At 29.7% G+C, this 23,013-nt stretch overlaps 4 protein-coding genes across 4 annotated transcripts in view; 2 read left to right on the top strand and 2 right to left on the bottom strand.

Moving 5' to 3' along the window:
* LOC131931677 (low-density lipoprotein receptor-related protein 4) overlaps positions 1–796 on the bottom strand; it is a 29,307-nt gene extending 28,511 nt beyond the window's left edge. The window contains exon 1 of the mRNA XM_059288504.1: positions 552–796. Coding sequence (XP_059144487.1) covers positions 552–597 — 46 coding nt within the window. The 5' untranslated portion in view covers positions 598–796. The remainder of the gene's footprint in view (positions 1–551) is intronic.
* A 2,271-nt stretch (positions 797–3,067) lies between these two features.
* LOC131931673 (DNA repair protein XRCC4) lies at positions 3,068–8,364 on the bottom strand. The gene is made up of 11 exons (XM_059288502.1): positions 8,224–8,364; positions 7,372–7,548; positions 6,232–6,413; positions 5,658–5,810; positions 5,277–5,333; positions 5,013–5,076; positions 4,839–4,890; positions 4,582–4,609; positions 4,258–4,355; positions 3,936–4,019; positions 3,068–3,511 (listed from the first exon to the last, which is right to left on the bottom strand). The coding sequence occupies exons 2-11, from the start codon at positions 7,523–7,525 to the stop codon at positions 3,427–3,429; spliced, it is 957 nt and encodes a 318-aa protein (XP_059144485.1). The 5' UTR covers positions 7,526–7,548; positions 8,224–8,364; the 3' UTR covers positions 3,068–3,426.
* A 302-nt stretch (positions 8,365–8,666) lies between these two features.
* Positions 8,667–13,823, top strand: LOC131931674 (polyglutamylase complex subunit TTLL1). The gene is made up of 13 exons (XM_059288503.1): positions 8,667–9,337; positions 9,560–9,625; positions 9,930–10,072; positions 10,205–10,309; positions 10,448–10,523; positions 10,758–10,892; positions 11,148–11,256; positions 11,611–11,754; positions 11,891–11,931; positions 12,290–12,335; positions 12,570–12,679; positions 13,050–13,103; positions 13,617–13,823. The coding sequence occupies exons 1-13, from the start codon at positions 9,228–9,230 to the stop codon at positions 13,744–13,746; spliced, it is 1,269 nt and encodes a 422-aa protein (XP_059144486.1). The 5' UTR covers positions 8,667–9,227; the 3' UTR covers positions 13,747–13,823.
* Positions 13,824–15,242: 1,419 nt separating this feature from the next.
* Positions 15,243–21,912, top strand: LOC131931678 (transmembrane protein 41B). The gene is made up of 7 exons (XM_059288505.1): positions 15,243–15,425; positions 17,031–17,232; positions 17,917–18,045; positions 19,116–19,209; positions 19,803–19,907; positions 20,300–20,438; positions 21,158–21,912. The coding sequence occupies exons 1-7, from the start codon at positions 15,419–15,421 to the stop codon at positions 21,325–21,327; spliced, it is 846 nt and encodes a 281-aa protein (XP_059144488.1). The 5' UTR covers positions 15,243–15,418; the 3' UTR covers positions 21,328–21,912.
* The last annotated feature ends 1,101 nt before the right edge of the window (positions 21,913–23,013 follow it).

Here is a 23,013-nt window from a genome sequence, read left to right as displayed (position 1 = left end):
AATAATTATTCTAGAACCTAGATTAGGCATTAAGAAAAGGCCCCTGAATCACTGAATATTGTAGGCCCTATATTATAAAATATACAATTTTAGGCTTCAGGACTATAATTTCCTGTAGGCCCTAAATAATAATTTCACCCAATCTTGGGACTGATTTTTAAACTCTTAAACTTAATGAATGCAATTGTCATTCTAGCTAGATCTAGATTGATTCTAGAACTCTAGATCTATAATCTAAATCTAGTAAGATCTAGAATCTAGAAGACTTTAGAAGTAGATTCTAGATCTAGAATCTAGATTCAGTTTTAGTGTTTTAGTTGCTGAAAATTCACAAGTGTTTAGTCAAGTAGATCTAGAATCTAGATTCTAGATCTATTCTAGACTCTAGCTAGATCTAGACTAGATCTAGCTGCTAGACTCTAAAATTCTTGATCTAGAAGATCTAGATCTAGCTAGAAATCTAGATCTAGATTTAATTAATTTAATAATTATTATTCTAAAAAATCTAATCTACCCAGTATTAAATACTGTATTTTATTATTATTATTCACCTTGCAGAACAGCTAGGAGTAGAAAGACTGGCAACGCAGCCTTCATGACTTAAAAGTTATTCAAACCAGACATGAAGGCAATGAAATGCAATAAGAGTTTCGTATCACAGTGTGTTCCCAATAGATCCAGACTAGTCTACATAAATCTAAACTGTTTACAAAAGATACAATCTAGAATCTAGGTCGACTCGGTGTAAGGGCAGTCTTTCGGAACGAGTTGTTCCATACTTTTCCGCAGACATCACTTGGCCAGTACTTTGGGGAATTCTGCTTCTATTTCAGTATCTGTTGGCATTTGCATTTTATGACTATTTTCGGTGTGGCCTCAGAAAGGAAAAAACAACAGCATGGGAAAAAAATGCCGTTAGGCTTGGCGAGAACACAACAAATGGAAAAATAAAATCGATTACTTTAAATATTTAATAATGCACAACTATTTAAATAACTGTAGAATCTAGTTTAGATCTAGATCTAGTAGGCCTACTTTAAGAAAAGCGTGGGTCTCTTATAAAATAGTATGGCAAGGGTTTTCAATACGTAATAACGTTTACTAAAGTCTGTTATACAGCAACCCACTCTTTTCTTTTTTGTTAAATCCATTGATTTCAAACTAATAAACTGTCTAATGAAAATATTGGGTTTTGAACTGCAATAATAAATAACCAGGCTATGAATAATATAGCATTATAGAGTGAAATAGTTTTCGAGAATTTGAATAAATTGCATAAGATCCTATAATAACGAATGGTAATAAAATACAATAGACCCTATTTAGTATTTACTTTATTTATTTACAATAACTAGCTTTTCCTTTTCTTTTAAACTATCTGCTGATAACATGGTAAAACAACTTTGAATAGACTGCAGTCCACGATCTACGTGGTTTGGTTATTAATTTTATTATGAGCAGTCCGTAAAGCCGCACTTCTCTATTTCTAGATCTATTTGTTTATCTGGAGAGAGGTGTATGCCCTGTAAAACTATAGGCCTAACGACGTTTGGGTTGGGGATCGGGATGGTCTAGTGTCGATAGGTGGGGGGTAACCTATCATAGGACGCTTTTTTTTTTTACCTCCCCCTAGGCTGCCTATCGTCAACCAAAGTCAGACTACTAAAATGACGTCACACTTCAGCTTAAATCCCTCTTCTCCCCAAAAACCATATTTTGTTTGCAGGCAGCTCAGGAATATATTTTCTTAACTATTAACTGCGCTGGCTCAACATTGGGTTGGACTGTCTAATCAATATTTATTGCGATTTAAAAAAAACACACATTCTAAAACAACAAAAAAACTGCTATTATCTAATTTAAAAGAATGTTTTTTTTAACTCAAATGTGACATCACATTTATGAACCTCTAATCAGAGTGTTTAGTCATTGATGGTTACTACCTCTATCCAATAAATATTGACAATTGTTCTACCAAATATTGTTCTTCAAAATTTCTTGTTATGCTCTGCAAAAAGAACAAGGTAATAGATTTCTTTAATTTTCATCTTTTGGTCATACAGAGAAAAATAAGTTTACCATGAGTTGCATATTAATTTAGCTGGAATACTGTAAAGAAAAAAATCTATCCAGTGTTGAGTCCAACTCTTCAAATTAATAGACTAAAATCATGTTGCCAAAAATCAGCAAAAAATAATAATAAAACTACAGTGATAATTAGTTTATTCAATCATAATGCATAATTTGAAATAGAAATCAACAAGTAATTTGAAATAAAATAACATTAGTTAGATATTTTTAAAAATATATGCAAGTACATGTTTTAAAAATAAAACATGTACAATAATTATGTTTACAAGTTTTTTTTATTGAAGATTTGAAGAACAAAAGGTTGCTAGTCTAATAGTAAAATGGTTACAAATTATACACTGGTGGTGTATATCTGGTTACATAAAGAGAGAAGCTTTTCATAAATTAAGCCTTCTAAGTACTGGTATAGAGAAATAACATTTGCTTAGCTCATTTTAAAATATTTACATAGGAATTAATAATAGAACATACAACTCTTGTAAGCTATTAATTAAATTAACAAAGATTTTTTTTTTTACAATTTTACAAATTATTTTTTTTAAATAGTTTTAAAAACTATGCAAAATACATTTTTTTTTAAAAAAGCTCTTCAAATGTAAAAAATAAATTTAAAATAGTGTAAATGAAATTGTTACTCTTTGTTACATTAAATTATACATGGGTTCAAATCACATAGGTATGGTTAAGTTACATGAATTTATAACAAAAAGGTTATCAATTTTATTTGGTGTTAAAATCACTTGCCTAATATGATAATGAATAGAGTCACAACTATTGATGGAATGGAATGCAAATAACAGATAGCTGATCTAAAATATGTGAGCCAAGAACACATTTTTTGGATTAAGCTTCTTGGTGTAAAAATATTGGAGTTATAGTTCAGAAGAACACAATTTTAAGTACCAAGGGTATATTTTATATAACTTGTGGACATTTAAAAAATCCAGCTTTTTAACCAACTAAGGAGGCCAGCAAAAGCATAAAGATAACAGGAAAATATTGACTGAGAATAGTGTTTAAAACTAAAGATAACAGGAAAATATTGACTGAGAATAGCAGAAAATCTCCTGCAAAGATTTTTGCAGGGAGGTAACTACTATTTACAACAGGAAAATTTCGTTGAGTAATTAGTAATGTTAATAAAAACTTCAGGACCCCATTGATTCTTCAAACATTTCACTATACTTAATTGATTATTAAGTAATTTTAAATTAAATATATTTTGTTTTCAATTGTAATCAGTTCAGTAATTCCAGGTGATGGAGGGGAAGAGGTTGAGCAAAAATCAATATATCAAGGGATGATGAGCCAATCAAGGAATTGTTTTTTAAAGAACTAAAAATTATCTAACAAATCCTCTGGATCCAAATTGTCAGATGATTTATTGGAACCACTCTTCCTCAAGCTTGACTTTCTTTGCCTGTACAAAAAAAATATTTTATTTTAATCTACTTATTACCCAATTCATAATATTACATTTACAATTGATGCATTATATAATGAAATGAATATAAATTAATTTAGTATATAATCTGCATTAACAAGTTCAGATATACAAAAGTTGGACAATGCTCTCAACTAAAAAGATTATCACAATTGTACTACTCTTTAAGGGCCTATGAACCTGAGTTCTTAGCATAAGATAAAATATTGGTAAGTAAACATAATTATGGTACTTCTAAAATAGGCTCTGCTATGTCTATCTATTAAGAAAATACAAAAGTTTCTTCAAGCACTGCAATACTTTTAGAGATATGCGGCTGGTGGATAGATAACTACAATCAACAAGTAACCTCCCTGGATCAATCAAATACTGAACACACTTCACAATGAAGACAACTTACAGATTGACTGAACTGTTAGTGGAAACTGTTGGTAATATAAGTTTGGATGATGCTCCTTTTCTTGTTTGTGTTATTGCTCGGCTCCTAAAATTACAGAGGCAAACATACAACCACACTATTAACATGCTTGAAGAACTCATTATTTTAGCTACAAAACAAAATGAATTTTCTTAGGTTACATCAAGTTGAAAAACTTGATACAAATCACATTTTTAAAATCTAAACAAAAAAATTTAACAAATTCACAATGAAGCATATTTAATAAAATAAAAACACTTTGGTAGTTAAATATTTCTTTAAAAATTATATTTTATCACATTACCTGATTACAATTGGATTATTTCTCTCTTCTGTTTGGTCAATGTCAAGGTTTAGTGAAGAATCAAGATCTGGAGGTGTTTCATCCCTTTTGGATTTAACCTAGTTTAGGAAGATTAAATATTTCATTGTCAAATTTGATTATACTGTGTTAGACACCTAATCAAATGTGGAACTTTTTTTGTGCAATTTGTTAATGTAAGTTAAAATTTAAAATCTTAACAAAAATAAATTTGATGGATATAAATATTATTTATTTTAATAAAATATGTATTTAAAAGTGTCACAAGTGATGTGTTTTAGAGAACAAATTATAAATAAATCTCACTTTTTTAGTAGAAATACTGAGTAAGTCTCTGAAAAAGATTTTTAATAAAAGTATAATGCAGAATATTTAATAAGGGCATACTTTTTAACAATGTATATAGCATTAATTGTGTATAAAATTAATGCCTATACTATACTACTTTTTAAAATTTGAAATGTTTATTTTTATGATTCCAGTAAGAAGACTTAAAGAATATAAATAAGTATACACTATGAATAAATGCCAAATAGTTACTATTCTTTAAAAAATTGTCCTACCTGTCACTTTTTCTTTTTACTGGCTCTAAATCTTTTTCTACAATTTCTTGCTCTGAAAAAAATTCGAACACCTTTACTGAGATACAATCTCAAAAAAAGTTAACTCAATTTTTATTTAATGATACAATTTTGCAGAAAATCGAATGGAAATTTTTTAAATGAAATACTATTTACCTTCATGGTCATTATTTTCTAATTCACGGATTTTCTCTCTTTTGCTATTTAAAACTGCAACAAACTGAAAAAAATCGAACAAATGAAACTATAACATTACAAATGACACAGGAAACAACTTTCTCAAACTAATCTTTACATAGCAAAAAGTATACAGTTTATGTGATTTTAAAAGTTACTGCCTGAGTCAACTATAATATAGGCCATAAGATAAATCAGAATTTTGGCAACTAATGGTAAAACATCTAAAGACAAATTGAATACCTTAGAATAAAGATTCTTTTCAAGTTCCTCCTTTGCTTGAACACATTTTTCTAATTTCTGTAAATTTCAAAACTTTTAAGTAATGCATTTTTATTAAATTCAAACATACTATGGTATTGCTAACCACACATTTTCCAAATGAAAGTGCAAACTTAATTATGTGAATATATTTTAAAGAATAGTTACAAAACATAATAACAATGCTGCAACTCATGCAATAGTGAATAAAAGTAAAAGTAAATGTTTGTTGTAGTTGTATATTTGAAATAAATATGTGGGGGTACATATAAAAAACCTATTTCACATACTAATTATGGTTAGTATGTTAATTGTAAAGTGCATTTATAATGGTTAATATATTTAGTACATCAATCTTCATACCTTGATTGCATTTTGTCTTTCTAAAGTTAATCTTTGATTTTCCAATTTCATAGAATGCAAAGAATTTAGGCGGGTTACACAATCGCTCAAAATATCACAGATTTTGGAAGATAAGTTCTCACATTTCTTCAACATCAGTGACCCTAATTTAAACTTTTAAAAAAGTAATACTTATGAAATATATGAGTAGCCTAAATAAGCCTGAATAACTAAAACTCATATAAAATGTTTGCAGAAATACATTAAATACTAAATTAACTAAAATCATAATTTTTAGAACAACAATATATTCCAACAAGATATTTGTTATATAGTTAAAGAAATCACAAGATAACTGCATATAGACAAACTGTTTAAAAATATATGAAAAGGTTAATATGAATTCCAAGTCCTATGAAAAGTATGCATGTAGAATAATAAAACAATTAACTACAAAAAATGTGTGCAAGCCTATTACATTTTTTTTAAATAATAGAAATAAAAAATTTGTAAAACCATATTTTTTGTACTTAAATTTTACTTTAATTTCAAAAAGTAACAAAATTATTATTTTTATATTAATTAATGTTCCTACTTTAACATCCTCTGACTGCTTTTTCCAAGTTAACAATATAGAATCTTTTTTGCTGTTTGATAAAGTACACTGGAAAGTTGAAGATTCACCATCTTGTAGAAATGCAGCTTTGGCAGTATCTATGAAGGGACTTAACTCCATCCGTATTTCATCACTTTGTTGCTTCATGTCCTTTAATGATACTGAAAGGAAAAGAAATAATCTATTACATAGTATAATATAATACAAATTGTAGTTTGACTCTCATGTATAAAATAACAGAAGCAGCCTCTAGTTTCGTTTACATTTTAAGAAAGGTTTTATAGGGAAATTATCAGTCTGGACAGGTCAGGAGGCATTACATTTGTATATATAAATACAATTGGTTTTTCTTTTTTTACTTGTTTATTTAATGTTATTATATTTTGATTAGAAAATATAGATTTTAAAATGAAGACATGTGTTTAACTTGAAAGCGTGCAATGCTTTGTAATCTAGTTAGTAGATGCTAAGTGATTTACATTGATCTTGTTTAAAAAAGATTAAAAACTTAATCGTTGTCATTATGTTCTAAATGAAGGGAATAATATAAAGAGAGTACACATAAAAACTTAAAAACTATATCAAGGAAACTGTGGCGTATATGGTTAGATTAAAACTAAAAACGTTGCATTAAAATAAAGCAGTTGTCCTAATTGTCTATATTTAGTTTCACACATGAAATTATTTTTAATGAATTCAGGCAAAGTGTTTAAACTAAAACAAAATCAATTTAAAATGTAATTATTTATCTTACTGACAATATTTATATTTAATCTAATGAAAATAAAAAAAATAAACTTATTGCTATTAATTTATTGAAAGAAAATAATGTAGTTTTCTAAACTAATTCAAAGTCATCAAACTATTCCAAAAGAAAAGAAATTGCACAAATAATAACTTAAATATTAATGTATAACATTGCTTTCTATCCCCCCCACCCAGCAAAACACAAAATAACAAATGATAAACCACCCTCTACCACCTTCACATCAAATTATATGTGCAACATCCATTACCAGTAATTTTGTTTATGGATTTGATAGCAAAATGTACATACAAAACGGTACTTATTGTGAGAAATTATCAAAACCAAGGTTTGATGGGAAGAAAAAAAATTACATGATCCCTCCCAGACACTCTGTCCACTAAGAAGTGTGAAATCAAAGCTTTCTTCTTCTTCAGTTTTCATAATGGTCCACAGAAAGCTTCTGTCCCCCTTACAAGGCTGGTCTGTGAATTCTAAAAGTGAAGTCTCTTCTCTTTCCGTGGCCATTGTAATTGTATCAATTGTGGAGTCTGTAAAAATAAATGTAGAGTATTTAGTATTTACTAGGTATTTAGGCCAATTTAGGGAGATTGTTTATTTATATATTACGAGCCGGCCCGCGGCATAACATACGCCGCTATTTAGTTGTTTCTAATTTTCAATAATTCATAATTTGTGAATTCGACAGTACCAACGCTGACACTGAAAATATTTCTTTAAAACACTATAAGTAGCTCGTTAAGGACCATAACCCCCCCCCCCCCCCCTACGTTTAAAATCGTTGGCTCTGCTTGTAAACATTTAGAGTGAACACAGCTCACTAAAACCATGTAGGGGTGGGGAGGTAGGGAGAGCGTTTGCAGCTTGTTTTCTAACGGCTCGAAGAGGAGAATTATATATATAGATTATATAATTATAATAATAGGCCCTATTCAATATTATTATTGTTTTGAGTTTATGAATTTAATTGATAACTCTATGCCAGGTATTAATTAATATTAATTATTATAATCATTTCAAATCAGTCATGTAATTATAAAACATAAAAACAACAACGCCGCGGCGGTTCGTTGAGGACACCCCAGTTCGTTCTGCCTGCTAGGCTGCTAGTCTAACACGTTAATTTAATTAATTAATTAATAGATCTACTCTAGGAATCTAGATCTAGTACTACAAACTATTTACTAGTATTTAGATCTACGTACAAGTAACTTCGTCTGCTATTACTAAACCATGGAGATCAAGATTATTAGTAGACTAACTTATAGAACTATAGAACTCGATTGTTTATAGTTTATAGTTTAGGTATAGGTGTCTAGATCTAGATTCTATCTGATATGCGGTCCATTATTATTTATTCTACAAGGCCAGATAAGAATTTCAGAACCTTGCCAAATACTAGGCCTAATATAAACACAACTAGAATCTAGTACTAGTGTACAATATTTAATTTACAGTATTTAATGTTTGATTTTTTACTTTAATTAATTAGATTCTAGATCTTTTACTTTTACGTTAATTTTTTTATTAAAAAGATTAAAGACGTGTTTAATGCGTTTATAAAATTGCTCAATCAAAACAGTTCAGAAAAGTGTTCTCGGTGTGCTTGTTATGTTTCGATATTTAGAGGAAACTGCTTTTGGTATGTTACTATAGTAACAATATTAAAATAACAATCGCATTTTAAAATGGTTTGAATCGATAAGTTCAAAATAATAAAAATAGATTATAGATATGCAAGTCACGCAGTTGGGCTCATTAAAATTATATTTGATAATTAATTAATTGATTTAGATCTACAAGGTTTTACCTTTACTCGCCATTTCCCGTGTGCCGTAAGAATCACAGCTGAATCAGTGTCGTGAGTGTAGATCTAGTAAATCTAGATCTAGAGTCTAGTATTAATTTACTGGATGCGGACACAGAGTATCAAAGTATCAATAATCAATTTTAATTTATTGTTTATAGTCACATCGTGAGAAGAATTCTGAATTAGATAAGATTTGGGTTAAGAAGACTTAAGCTGGAAGCCATCAGCAAGTAAAATCAAACTGTTCTTTTAACTTCTATTTCTATCCCACAAACTGAGTGACTGAAGTCAAAGCTATGAACTATGATTATGAACTTGTGCTTTTCCAATAATTAAATAAATATTATTAATAGAGTCTAGATCTAATTATTTTCAACTTGAAGAAGGTAATTATTCAACATGGCACGTATTAAATTCGCATCAGACTTTGACAAATCTGTACTTCTAAATAATTTTGAAAATCGCGGTTGGATCCAAGTGGGCCCTGAAGATGACTGGAACTTTTATTGGTTAGTGATAGTACCTAAATTGCTTAAATGTTAACATACAATTTTCTTTATTTTTTATAGTTAGAATCAATATTATAATTGTTTAATTACAATAATTAGTTCAAGTTAATAGAAATATAAGGGTTTTGAACTTTCATTTTCTTTCAAGTACCGTAATGTCAAGTCATAAGAGTTAAATATTTTTTAATTTTCACCTTAAAAATAATCTTTTTTTTTCAACAGGGCTGGAGTACATAATATTAGAAATGTTTTCAGTGTTGAATCAGGCTTCAGACTTCAAGATGATCAGTGAGTGAAGTTATTAAATGAGGTTTAATTTTTGTTGTTGCTTTGAAAATGATAAAACAGTACTTTCTTTCCTCTTTAGCTAGAGATAGAAAAATAGTTAGATCTAAATTTTAAACTAAAATGAGTTGCATGATTAATTTAGTGCAAATATTCAAGTACTAATTAAAATTTCTAAAGATCAAGGAATTCTTTTGGGATAAATAATATTGAAAAGTAACATGTATCAAATTGAAGAATAAGTATTTTCAATAAATATTTTTTAATGATGATGATTTTAATTTAAACTATTGCTTTTGAAATTTAGGGTTATCAACCACTTTCCAAATCATGTAGAGCTTACACGAAAAGATTTAATGGTGAAGAACATTAAACGCTATCGCAAAGATTTGGAGAAGGAAGCAAGTCCTGTATCTGAGAAAGATGAGACTGGACGCTTTGTACACTTAGGTTTGCAATGTCTTATGTGATTGTCAATTTTGTTTATCTATTATTGAAGAAAGGTAGTGACATTCTATTGGGTTATACCTACTTTATGATTAATATATTTTGTTTTTACAAACTCTTTTTTAATTTCTACAGACTTTATTCCGCAAACATTCATGTTACCAGCAGATTATAATCTTTTTGTTGAAGAGTTTAGAAAAAATCCAAATACTACTTGGATAATGAAACCATGTGGCAAAGGTAATTTTTTGAATAATCATTACAAGCAAGTTTTAAGTGATTCCTCTTTAAAAAAAAAAAACATTAAGTTATGATTTTATGTTATTTGGAACAAAATTATTTGAACAAAATTCAATATAAAAAAATTCTCAATTTCAGCTCGTGGCATTGGTATCTTTTTAGTTAATAAATTGTCACAGTTAAAAAAATGGTCGCGAGATGGAAAAGGGAATTCGTAAGTAATAAAGCTGTAAAGTATAAATAATATTATATTGTAATGGTAAATAACAATTGATCGTAGAATTATAATTTTCTTTTTTTTTCTTTTTTTTAATTTAAAATGTAAGATATGTGTTAATTGATTTTTTAAATATACATATATTCTAAGCTAATCAGGTAGCACAAATGTTATCAATCTTGGTTAGAAAAAAGTAAAAGTTTATTTTAATTTTATTTATTTGAATCACAGCTTTACACCTCCAACAGCAAAAGAGACTTATGTGATATCAAAGTACATTGACAACCCACTTCTTATTGGTGGTAAAAAATTTGATTTGAGGCTGTATGTTTTGGTGACATCATTCAGACCTCTCAAGTGTTACATGTGAGTTTAGTTTTTTAAACCTTGGTTTTAAAGAGGGTTTTATATATCTAGAAGAAAACATTTTTATTTTTCATTTGAAGAAATAATTTGTTTATGTATATTTCTTGAATTTAACTTTTAAAAATGTATTGAGTCCTCAGTGTTAAAACATTTTTTCTACTAAATGTATATGCATTATGTTAATAAAGTATTTTCCATAATCCATTTTGCTAAATATATTTACATTATATTCATTGTTTTACAATGATTTTACAGGTATCGATTGGGTTTCTGCCGTTTCTGTACAGTGAAATATAATGCAAGCTTGAATGAACTGGATAATATGTTTGTTCATCTAACAAATGTGTCTATACAAAAACAAGGGGTAAAATAGTTTTTGAAATTACTTAGACAGCAGTTATACTTAAGTGAATGTTATTAGAATTTTAATTTTTTAAAGAAAGAATGGAAACGTTAATCTAAAAAGATATTTCTGTTGCATAGAAGAGCATAATTTTTACAACAATGAATTCAAGATTCTTTCTAAAAAATGACAAAAACTAACATAAAAGTAAAAGACTATTGTATGCTTCAATACAACAGAAAAATGTATTGTCTTTAAGATATATTTTAAATATTAAACAATGTTGTATATAAGAGAAATAGTTAAAGCTACCATTTTTGACACACAATCATTATCTTTTAAACCAGAACTCCATATTACTGTTTTATTAATTAGGATGAATATAATGCTATTCATGGAGGGAAATGGACTACACAAAACCTGAGACTTTTTCTAGAAAGTACAAGAGGAAAAGAAGTCTCGGACAAACTTTTTGATGAAATTAACTGGCTAACAGTCCATTCCCTAAAAGCTGTTGCTGTAAGTATACTTATATATATTTGTATAATTATCATTAAAGGTAATTTTTAATGTTGAGGATTTTAAAACACAGCTGTGTAGATTAAGTTTAACATGTATCTATTATTTAATAATGTTCATGTTATTTATGTTTTAGGGTGTTGTATCAAATGACAGGCACTGCTTTGAATGTTATGGGTAATTTAACTGAATATTCTATTCATGTAATTTTAAAACATTATTGGAGAAGCCTAGCTAATTATATTTAGAAAATCTTTGAAAAATGCTCATTTGTAAATTGTACAATTGTAAACAATTAGTAATGATGGAATATGAGCATATATATAAATTTATTTCACTATAATTGGCTTAAAAATACTCCTGTAGTTCAGTGGTATAAAATCAAGGACACAAGTTATTTATCAGTAATTTCATGTAAAAATAAATTTAGATAATTAGCAGCTCAAAATGTGTGTAATCAAGCTTTCTGAAAATGTTTCTTCTATATATTTCAAAAATTGTGAATTTAAAATGTTTTTTTTTTAAATTTATACAGATATGACATTATAATTGATGACAATTTAAAACCTTGGCTCATAGAGGTAATGAACTCAATTTATTGCAATATATCTTTTAAAAATAAATTTATTCTTAAAAATATAGACTTAACAAAAAAGATTCATTTATAAGTTGCAGTGAATAGGCTTATGCTTAGAAAGAGTATTTTACTTTATTTGTTTATAATTATAACATAATTTTTAACACATTGTGCAATGTTATTCAACATTCTTCTGTTTCTTTTCTAAAATGTTGAATTCTGTTTTGGTTTGCTCTAGGTAAATGCCTCTCCCTCCTTATCTGCCACAACATCTAGTGATCGGATCATGAAATACAGATTGATATCAGATGTGATTAACATTGTGATACCCCCTGGTGAAATGCCAGAGTAAGTATACACTAATGTTTGAACATTTTTTACTCCTTTGAATCTTATTGTACATTATTCATTGACTTCAGCATATAAAGGTATGTGTAGCCAACATTATGCCCAGCCATCTTTACTTTCCTAACATCAGTCAAGAGCTGGTTGGATTCTGGGACATTCTATGGACATTAACCCAGGATTTGTACTAGAGACTTTTGGGTTAGCAGCCATGTGCTTTACTGTCCAACCATGCAGTCTCCTATTTAATATTAGCTACATTGTTGTGTAGCAAGGTTTTTTTTTTTTTTTAATAATTCTATTTTTTATTTAGTTTTATAAACTTTCAATATATTTTTACAATAGTTTTAAAAACTGACAAAAATTGTTTCAGTGTCAGGTGGAGCAAAGTACCAGATCAGGAAAACCTTGGCCATTTTGATGTTTTGTAAGAATAATTTTATTTTCTAAACTATTTATTTATTAGGCAAGAACAATGCATGTTTAAAATGTAAAAAAAAAGTCCCCTTTCTGACCCGGCATTCTCCACAGGGCAGATGAAGTGAGCCTACATTTAATTATATCTTGACCACTTTATCTAAAAGGATTGTGTGGTCAGCCAGCACTATGCCCTGCCATCTACTATTTCCCTAATTTGAGTCAGGTATCCATCAGAGCTGAGTAAACTCAGGGACATGGTGCAGACTTAAGAGTTTTGGGTTAACAGTTGAGTTCTCCACCACCTGGCCTTGTTGGCCTATTCACTCTTATGTAAACTAGATTGATAATTTTTAATTTTAGGTAGATTCAACAGTTGTAACCTTTTTTGTAAATGAAGATGAAACATGCTTGTTTTTAATGCTTGTTAACTTGAAAACTTGTGTAAAATGTTATACAATTTAATAAGCTTAAGCTGCATTTTATTTGATTGCTTAAAAAAAAAGTAATTTGTTTATTAAAGGTATGATGAAGAGCTGGCTGCCATGGACCAACATACTCAAGAACTACGAACAAAGGCAGGGGTTCCAAGTCTTAATGTAAGAGGCTTTGCCAAAGATAATCGTAGAGGATCACAAGCCACATGGAAGTGAAACTGTCTTGTTGTCTTGTTTAAATAAAAATACTATGACAATAAGATTTTGTATGATAAATTACCACCGAACATTAAAAAATAAAGTGCATATTATACAAATTAAAAACAAAAATATTCATTTCTTATTATTTAAAATTTGTAATATTTTTTTACACTTGTATGAGTTGTTTTATTTCTCTCTTATCAGGCTTTACATAAGTTATGTAACCATTTGTGATTTCTCTGAAAATTTGTTTTTGATTACATAAATAAACCCAAGTAGTCTTAAGGAACTAAAACAAACTAAAACACAGTGAAATGTAATTTATTAATGTTACTTTTGTCAGTGTTATTCAGAATAAAACATAACATGTTGACTTTTAAAATTAAACAGGTAGACCTACTTTAATGTATAAAATTTGAAAGATGCAAAAAAATATTTAAAGTTAAAGTTGTTGGGTGTTACTATTATTGTGTCTTTGGGTAAGTACTGAATGTAATTGCACTGAAAATAATGTGTATACAATACTTCTATTACAAGGTTAACATATCTGATAAGCAAAACTGAGTATGGGCTAATTAAGTTCATAATCAATGAAAGAAAAATGGAACTAAAACAAAGTGTTCGTGTACAAGACTACAATGAGGAGGATATTCAGAATTCATCTGTCATAAACAAAATTGCCAACAACAAATAGTTCTTTATAATAACAGTGGAAACTTTAGTTTTATTCACATTGTTAAAATAACATTAGAATGCAGTGTGGCAGAGCCTGAATGACAGCAAGAAAGGTGAATGACTTTAACATTTTTAACAGTTACAAAGAGAAGTTTGTGTTTGTATATATATTCCCCGACCAGATGGCCAATGGGGCACATAAAGTAGACCTCACTTAGGACCACTTGTAATGTAAGCAACCCATGTCAGGTAGACCTACTATTAAGGGATTGTTTTGCCACAACAATGTCCAGTTGCTTTTTCTAGACTTTTATCTGATGTCACTTGGCATTATGTTTTGCATTCTTTATTAGCTTCAGCACTTAGATCTAGTAATTTTATTTGTGAGAAATGGCTGTTAAAAAAACAAACAAGTGCCAGTGCTTGAGGAGTGGTGGCAAGCTGAGGTGTGAAGTCATTTTAGGGGAGGGGGGAATCTGACTTTGTGACGAGGGGGGGGGGGGTTAAAGGCGACATCATCGTGTCCAGTGTTTTAGTTAGTAGATCTAGAAGTTATGCAGCCTATTTATATGGGCCTAAATTACGTTAAATATATTTTAGCTATCTTAAGACTTGAACTTAGCACAAATGATAGATTTATTTATTTAAAAAAGAAATTAATAAGAACATTGCCGACTAACGTTATATAATTAAACTAACTATTTATACAACATGGTATGGTATATAGTCTATATCTATATTTACAATATTTAATAAAAATAAAAACTAATAAAGACGAATAGATTTTTTAATTTTATCCCGGAACTCACAAACGGAAAAAAAGGATAGACAACTCGATCATATCTAGAATAGCCTAATTATAAAATAAATGGATTCGTAAGACCGTATTCTCGAACATTTTAATGGAGTAAAAAAAATAGATCTAGATCAACCTTAGATATTAGATCTATATTTAGTCATCTAACCTTATATTTTTGAATTGTTGCTAGAGTACATCCATAAAATCATTAAAATGTATGGTAAGTATACAAGTTTTAGTACAAGTCTAACAAAGTCACACTCACCTCACTCACAGTCATTCACTCGGATCTAGAATCTAGATTTAGATTCTAGATCTAGAATTCTAATCTAGATCATCTAGTTACTAGTCGGACTGAATGAAAATTCTAACTAGATCTATATCAATATCTAGTAACTAGTTCTACTGTAGGCCCCTACCAGCTACCTACTTTAAAAATGTAAATTAGTTTAAAATTAGGGCCCTAGTTATTAGTTATTTTATTACTATTAGTATTAGGCCTACTACTTAATAATAATTAGTATTAGGCCTAATAATTAATTAATAAGTTAATACTTTAAATTTGGATTTTGGTAAAAAAACACTAATCATCAAATAAAAATTACTAATTACATATTCTTGTAGAGCTCAATTATATGAAAACAAAACAAAAGAGATTTTCTGTCTAGCTTTTTCTTTGCGTTTGTATTTTCTTTGTGCTTGCGTTTGTTTTTGCGTTTGTATTTGTATTTGTGTTAGTGTTATGTTTGCATTTTTTTTTGTGTTTTGGTTGGTTGTGGTTAGGGTGGGCAATGCCGGGTAAATGCTGATTACTAAACACACAAGTTATGGTCCTTTACAGATACGTTTTTCAGAGATGCCAGTGCAGGGCCTGGCCGGGACAGCTAGTATATATTTATATAATTATATTATCTATATATAAAAAAAATTAATAAAGCTACTCCTAATAGTACGGGGGGGGGGGGTGTCTTAATCTTTTAATGTTAATTTCAAACTCTTATTGCCTATGATGAGGTGTAGGGGGGGGGGGCGGGGAGAAATCATGAATTAATGTTATTATGTTTCAGTTTTAGACATGGTTAAGATTTAGGCTCATTAGTTGATAATTAATTAATACATTAATAATATTTACTATTTATGTTATTTTTATATTTTTAAAAAATGTTTTTGTAAATTACTTTTATATGCCCCTAGACCTTTTGAAATAGTACAGTTCCCACAGCATTCCCTTCTTATTATGTCGTACAGAATCCAAATTACAAATAGCTGACTGAATACATTTGGCCTTTTTTATTTTTTTATGATGTAGGTTATAGAATTCTCCATTGCTTGCATAGAAGAGACCATTATTCTTTATGAGTGAAACCAATCAATATATGTCATTATAATTTAACATAGCTTTTTTTATTTGCAATTGTATTTTATTGATACCTGCTTTGTATATGGAATAATAAATATACTTTATAGGCTCCATGTACTGTTTAATGGAGTAAAATTTATACCAAAAAAGTACACATTTGGGGAATACCTTAACACTATGCTGTGCACATGTGTAGGTCAAAATGAAACAATTAACTGTTTGAAACATGAGTAAACGCCTTGAGCACTGTAAATAACTGTATTTTAATGTATTTATCAGCCTGTTTATTTTGGCAGGTGAGGTAGGGTAGGTCATTAGCTTTATAAATAAAAATAGTAGCTGCAATGAGGTTTAAGCAAACTCGAAGCCAATAACAGGTACAATGCAATGGACTCAGATATGTTTTGATCCCATGTCTCCGTCAGCATAGCATTTCTCTTATATACATTTTATTTACATTTTCAGATGCTAATGAACAAGCCAGTGAAAGTTTGACACAGTTGAAAGAAGAAACAGATATACCAAACAACAGTGTAGAAAATACAAAACATGAAACAATTGAAAAGTTAGGCAGCACAAGAAATGCTCTTTTAATACTAGCGCTCATTTTTTGTTGTGCCTTATTGGCATTGGTTGTGGTTTATGCAAACTTTCCAAAGTTGGAGGAGTAAGTTCTAACATTAAATTATTTTAGTTATGTATGTTGAGATTTTAGTGTTTGGTATGCTAAAAACTAAAACAACAGAAATTAGATCATTATGAAGGTCATCAGACTACATACTCATGCATCCTGATGATTTTTTTTCTACGTAAAAGAATGGCAATCACTTAACTTTGACTTACATTAGAACAAGGCCAATTGTCTGGTAGAAACTATGAAATATCCATAGCTCACTTCTAAAATTAGCTCCATGATCTGTTTTTATTTTTTTTATTTAAAATATTAACCATAGAATTTGTCTCATTTACATGTTAAAAAACAAAATGTACTGATGTCCCATCCATTTTTTTTTAAAGCTAGTGATTCTTATTTGCTAGTCATTTTAAAATTATAATATGTGCAAATACATTGTGTTTTTATAAAGACAGACATCTCTAAAAAGGATTTACTTTAAATTGTTAAATATCAATTTAGGCTGTAAAGAAACTTATCCTTTTGCATCTGGCGATTCATTAGGCAGATGATGTAGAGTTCAGCTTCTATGATCTCTGCATATGAATGGACAGTGGGTTTAGCACTATACCAGCCAGCTTTACTTTCCTTCTAGACTAGATGGAATTAATTATTGTATTTTGGTAAACTTCCTTAAACTTAATTGTTATCTTTAAAACCTCTTTTTATATTTTTCAGGGATGAAGCTCAATACATTAAAGTACCAAGGAATATTGATGATGCCAAAAACTTGGGTCAAATTTTACATCGGTACAAAGAAAAATACTACCATCAAGTATTAATGGGATTTTTTGTTGTCTATATATTGTATCCTTTACCAAATTTTATGTTGTTAGATTGATTTCAGTTACTTGTTGTTTTAATATATATGAACTACATATGGTGATATCTTCAAACAGCTGTTTCTAAAATGTTGTCAGAAAAATTGAACATTCAGTTGGAGATGAAAGTTGAGTTCAATTACTAATGTGAAAGTTTTAAAAAAAGGCAGGCATTCAACACTTTGCCTTGACACGTTATAGGTATGCATCATTTTCATGCAAAGTAGGAAATGCCTCAAGTAATCATTTTTATTCCATACTTTGACTAGGCATTCAGAAGGACAAGCACTAACTAGACAAATTGTGAAATGTCAAAATTAGATGTTAAACAACAAAATGTGTACAAATAAATGAAGAAATAAAACAAAATGTATAATTTTAAAGACACAATAAAGAAATTATAGTTTCTAGAAAAGAAAAAAACAACAAATTGAGAATTTCACTGAGAATAACTGTAAAGTAGTAGTTTTGGGTTGTGCTAGTTTTAAGGTTAGGTTTGGGGTAAATTAATGTTCTATTCATCAGGTTAAAACAAGATTATAATTGTAAAACCCAGACAACTTGTTTATGCTCAATCTTTTAGCCAGATAACAAATTATAAAATAGGTTTAGTTTCAGATACATTGAGCCATCTGTTACACAAGTGGTGCAGTAGTCTAGTGACAACAGGTTGTAGGAAAGAGAAGATAAATCAATTTTAGTACATGCACATTTTTGTTTAAATAATCAATAGTTCATTTGTGCTTGTGAATGGATTATCAGTATTCTTTTCAAAGCTTATTTAGATGGCTGCATTAAATTGAATATATGAAATATTAATCAATATTTAGAGAAAAAAAATCCTATGTAGATGTTTAGACAATCAACATTAATGATAAACAAAAGTTGTTTTGACCTCAATCTATTATCATTGGGGTGTTTTTTTGTCCATTGTCCAAAAGTTTAAACATATTACCTTTTTTTTTTTTTAATATTTGTTTTCTTGAAGTTTACTTTTTTTATAAAATGTTGTGCTTTTAAAAAAATGATGTATTTTTTTTCTTTAACACGACACAGCTTACAAACATTTGCCATTCCAGGTTCTATATTTCTCAGTATCATATCAGGGTTTTTATACCCCTTTTATCTAGCATTGCCATTAGTCTGTCTGGTAAGTAAAATGTACATTCACTGTAATATTTTAAAATAATTAAATTGTTGTAACATTATTATGAAATGTACATCCGTATTTTAAAATAACACGATAGATATAATTATTTTCCCTTTTATTTTATTATTTTGCTTTACAATTAAGTAAGTACCTTTCGAATCTTATCGGGAAAATGGGGCAGGTGATGTTTAGTTCACCTGTTTTTGTGACCTTGGCCTATGAAAGAATAGTGTGGTCAGCACTATGTCCAGCCGCTTTTACTTTCCCTAACCTGAGTCAGGTATCCACCAGAGCTGGGTGGACTCAGGGGACATTCTATGGACTAGAGCTTTTGAGTTTGCAGTTGAATGCTCTACCACTCAACCACACCATCCCTTTTTCAATGTAATAGCTTAAATAAATAACCAAGTTTAAATTGTCGTCAAAGATCAAAAAATAACTTCAGGTTTTTTGTCAACCCTGTCATTTAACATCAATTTCACGGAGTTAAGTTTCCCATCTTCATTCAATTCTGATTGAAAATACTTAGTTGAATTATATTAAAATAAAATATATGCTACTTCACAATCCCTTAACAATATTTCCTTTTGCAGTGTTCAGCCATTGGAGCCTCCTTTTGCTATCTTCTTTCTTACATGGTTGGAAGGAGAATTGTACACAGGTATTTCCCCCAAAGAGCAGCTGATTGGAGAAAACATGTAAGTGCTGAGATGTTTTTTTTTTAGTTTTTGAGTTCGCTTTGCTGCAAGCTTTTATGCTATCAGTACATTCTGCTCAACATGATAAAATCTCCGAACACTCCAGGGTATTTAATTACTAGCTATACATACATTAAAGTATAATAAACATGTGTGTATATGGCCTATATAAAAATGCGCACACGTACACACAGATATATGTATATATATATATATATATATATATATATATATATATATATATATATATATATATATATATATATATATATATATATATATCTTATGTATATAAGATCTATACAAGAATGTCGTTATTATATTGATGCATGAATTTATGAACTATCTAAAATCTAAGTCTCCTATGACTCACACATGTGTTGTGTCTACAGGTGGATAACCACAGAGAGCATCTGTTCAACTACATGCTGTTTCTAAGAATAACACCGTTTCTACCAAACTGGTTTATTAACATAACTTCGCCTGTGATTGATGTCCCGCTCACTGCATTTTTCATTGGAACAACATTAGGTTGGTCATTGTATTGCTCTCCAATTAAATTTATTAAAGTTCCCTTCCTGGTCTGGTGGGGAAGTAAAGTAGAGTTCACCTGTTTCTGTGACCTCGGCTTAGGAAGGTATAGTGTGGTGAGCAGTATGCCCAGCCGCCTTTACTTTCCTTCAGAGCTGGGTGGACTCTTTAACCTGGATTTGAACTTGAAACTTTCAGGTTAGCTGTCTAGTATATAGCCATCCCAAATATAAATCTATTAACACCATTAAATTTAAAAAATAACAGGTATTTTAGCTTTGATTTTTAGTTTTAGAAATAAATTTAAATTATTTATTTGAATTATTTTTTAGGAAAATTGAATTAGTTAAACAAATTTATTTAGGAAGTTTGTTATTTAAAAAATTGTTTCACCATAAATTTTATATTAATATGGATTATAAAATAGAATTTACTAGGAAATACCATATATACATCATGGTGCTGACCACACTATCTCTTCATATGCCGAGGTCACAGAAACAAGTGAACTCTACTTCACTTGCCCCATAGACCGTCAGGTTTGAAAGGGAAACTTTACCATATATACAGATGTATACCGTTCTGGGTGATTATTTGTTTATCTCTTTAATGCCTACAGGAGTCGCACCTCCATCCATTGGTTTGAAAGGGAAACTACCATATATACAGATGTATACCGTTCTGGCTGATTATTTGTTTATCTCTTTTAATTCCTACAGGAGTCGCACCTCCATCCTTTGTCTTCATCCAAGCTGGGAAGACACTGCACAAGTTGTCAAGCACAAGTGAAGCCATGTCCTGGGGAAATATTGGCTTGCTGGCAGTCTTTGCACTTGTGGCCTTGCTCCCCGTGCTGTTTAAGAACAAACTGAAGGCTAAATTACAATAACATTTTCCTTTTTTTTTTTTGGTGCCATATGAAGATGAAAAGGTACAACTTGTTGATTAGCCATTTGCTCATACTTGTATTGGTGTAATTGCAAATAACATTCCTGCATCCTTAATCCTATGGATTTAAGTATTATGTGCAATACAGGATATCTCGATATGAAATTATTGCCATGTAATCACTTTATTCCTTATCCTTGTGATTAAAGAACTAATCCCTAGGATTAAAGTATTATTTGCAATACAATACACAAGATCTAAGTATGGTTAATTCGAGCCCTAATCCTTAGGATTAATGTATTATTTGCAATACAATACACATGATATATGTATGGCTAATTAATAAGAAAAAAAAATAGTGCTGGGTTGGGGAGGGGGACTTTAATTTTATATTTCAGTCACATAATGAACCTGCACAATGGAAAAATGTATTTGGTGTTATACCTTCAGCAGTGGTCCAAAGTGGATTCTCCAATGGTAGAGGTCTCTAGAGGACAATGAAGATGCCAGGCAGTATAAGTGAAACATTGTAAACAAAAGCTCAACTAGTTTACATTGTGTAGGCCTACATTCAAATAAACTTTTTTTTTTAAAAATGTAAAATTGTATATGAATTATATAAATTGAACTGTAATTTTATTTATTGAGGGGAAAAGCTAGTGAATTGAACTATGGGGGATGGGGAAAAAATATTTGCAAGATTTAACAGGAATTCTTTTTGTAGTTAAAGTTAAAGCACTATTCCAATAACTTTATATCAATTTGTGTAGGAAATTTTGGGTGTCAGTTTTAGTGAAACAGTATGCTGATTTGATTGTGTGGAGTTTAAAACCTCCAAAATGGCTGCACTACAGAAATTGTACATATTTTATTTATTACCAACAACAGTCAGAAATTTTGTTTAACAGATTTTTATGCTATAACTAGGATGTGGAGATTACACTTGATTTATCAATGTTGCTTATAATTGATTTCTTCAGTTTTTTTTTCCTAGTAGAACCATCATATTAATGTTTTTTTTAACTATCCAGAATCAAACTGTTCAACAAAATTTGTTTAAATGAGTCTTGAACAATACCCATTTTCTATTCAGGAATTAAAATGACAACCATTTTTTTAAATTTGATCTTGTGTTGTATAAAACATGTTTACTATATATGCTTGGTCATGTAAGTATGTATGAATGTATGTTTGCATGGAGCAGTGGCGTAGCCAGGATCGTCTCAAGGGGGGGTTCCAATTTTTACCCGGGGACAAACTTTCGATTTGCACCCTCCCCCCTCATACTTTTTCTATATACCGAGGGGTCTAGGGGGGGGGGGGGGGTTATGACCCCCCCCCCACCCCCACCCCCCCACTGGCATGGAGTGTGATAGATTAGAACTTATGTTTTATGCACAGTGTATAACTCTAAAGATAAGCTCTACTTTAGGTATCATGATAATGATAAGCCCTGATAAGGTAGGCCTACTTCTCTTATTCAGTGTAAATTTCCAAAGCTGATGTCAGTTTTAAAAAAAGTGTTTTAGGTAGTTAGGGGTCGTCCATACATAATTTTAGTAATTTTGCATCTTCTAAAAACTTGCTAATAATCTGTATTGAAAAATTAACCTATTCTGAAGTTCAGTATTTTAGAAAGAGAACGCTGTTTCAATACAATTTAGTATTGGGGAAGGGGGGTAAAATT

This window comes from Physella acuta, unplaced genomic scaffold, assembly GCF_028476545.2.
Source record: "Physella acuta isolate Inbredline_101_S28 unplaced genomic scaffold, ASM2847654v3 ptg002004l, whole genome shotgun sequence".
Lineage (NCBI taxonomy): Eukaryota > Metazoa > Mollusca > Gastropoda > Physidae > Physella > Physella acuta.
The sequence above is the reverse complement of the archived record's forward strand: the minus strand, read 5'-3'. Positions and strand labels throughout refer to the sequence as shown.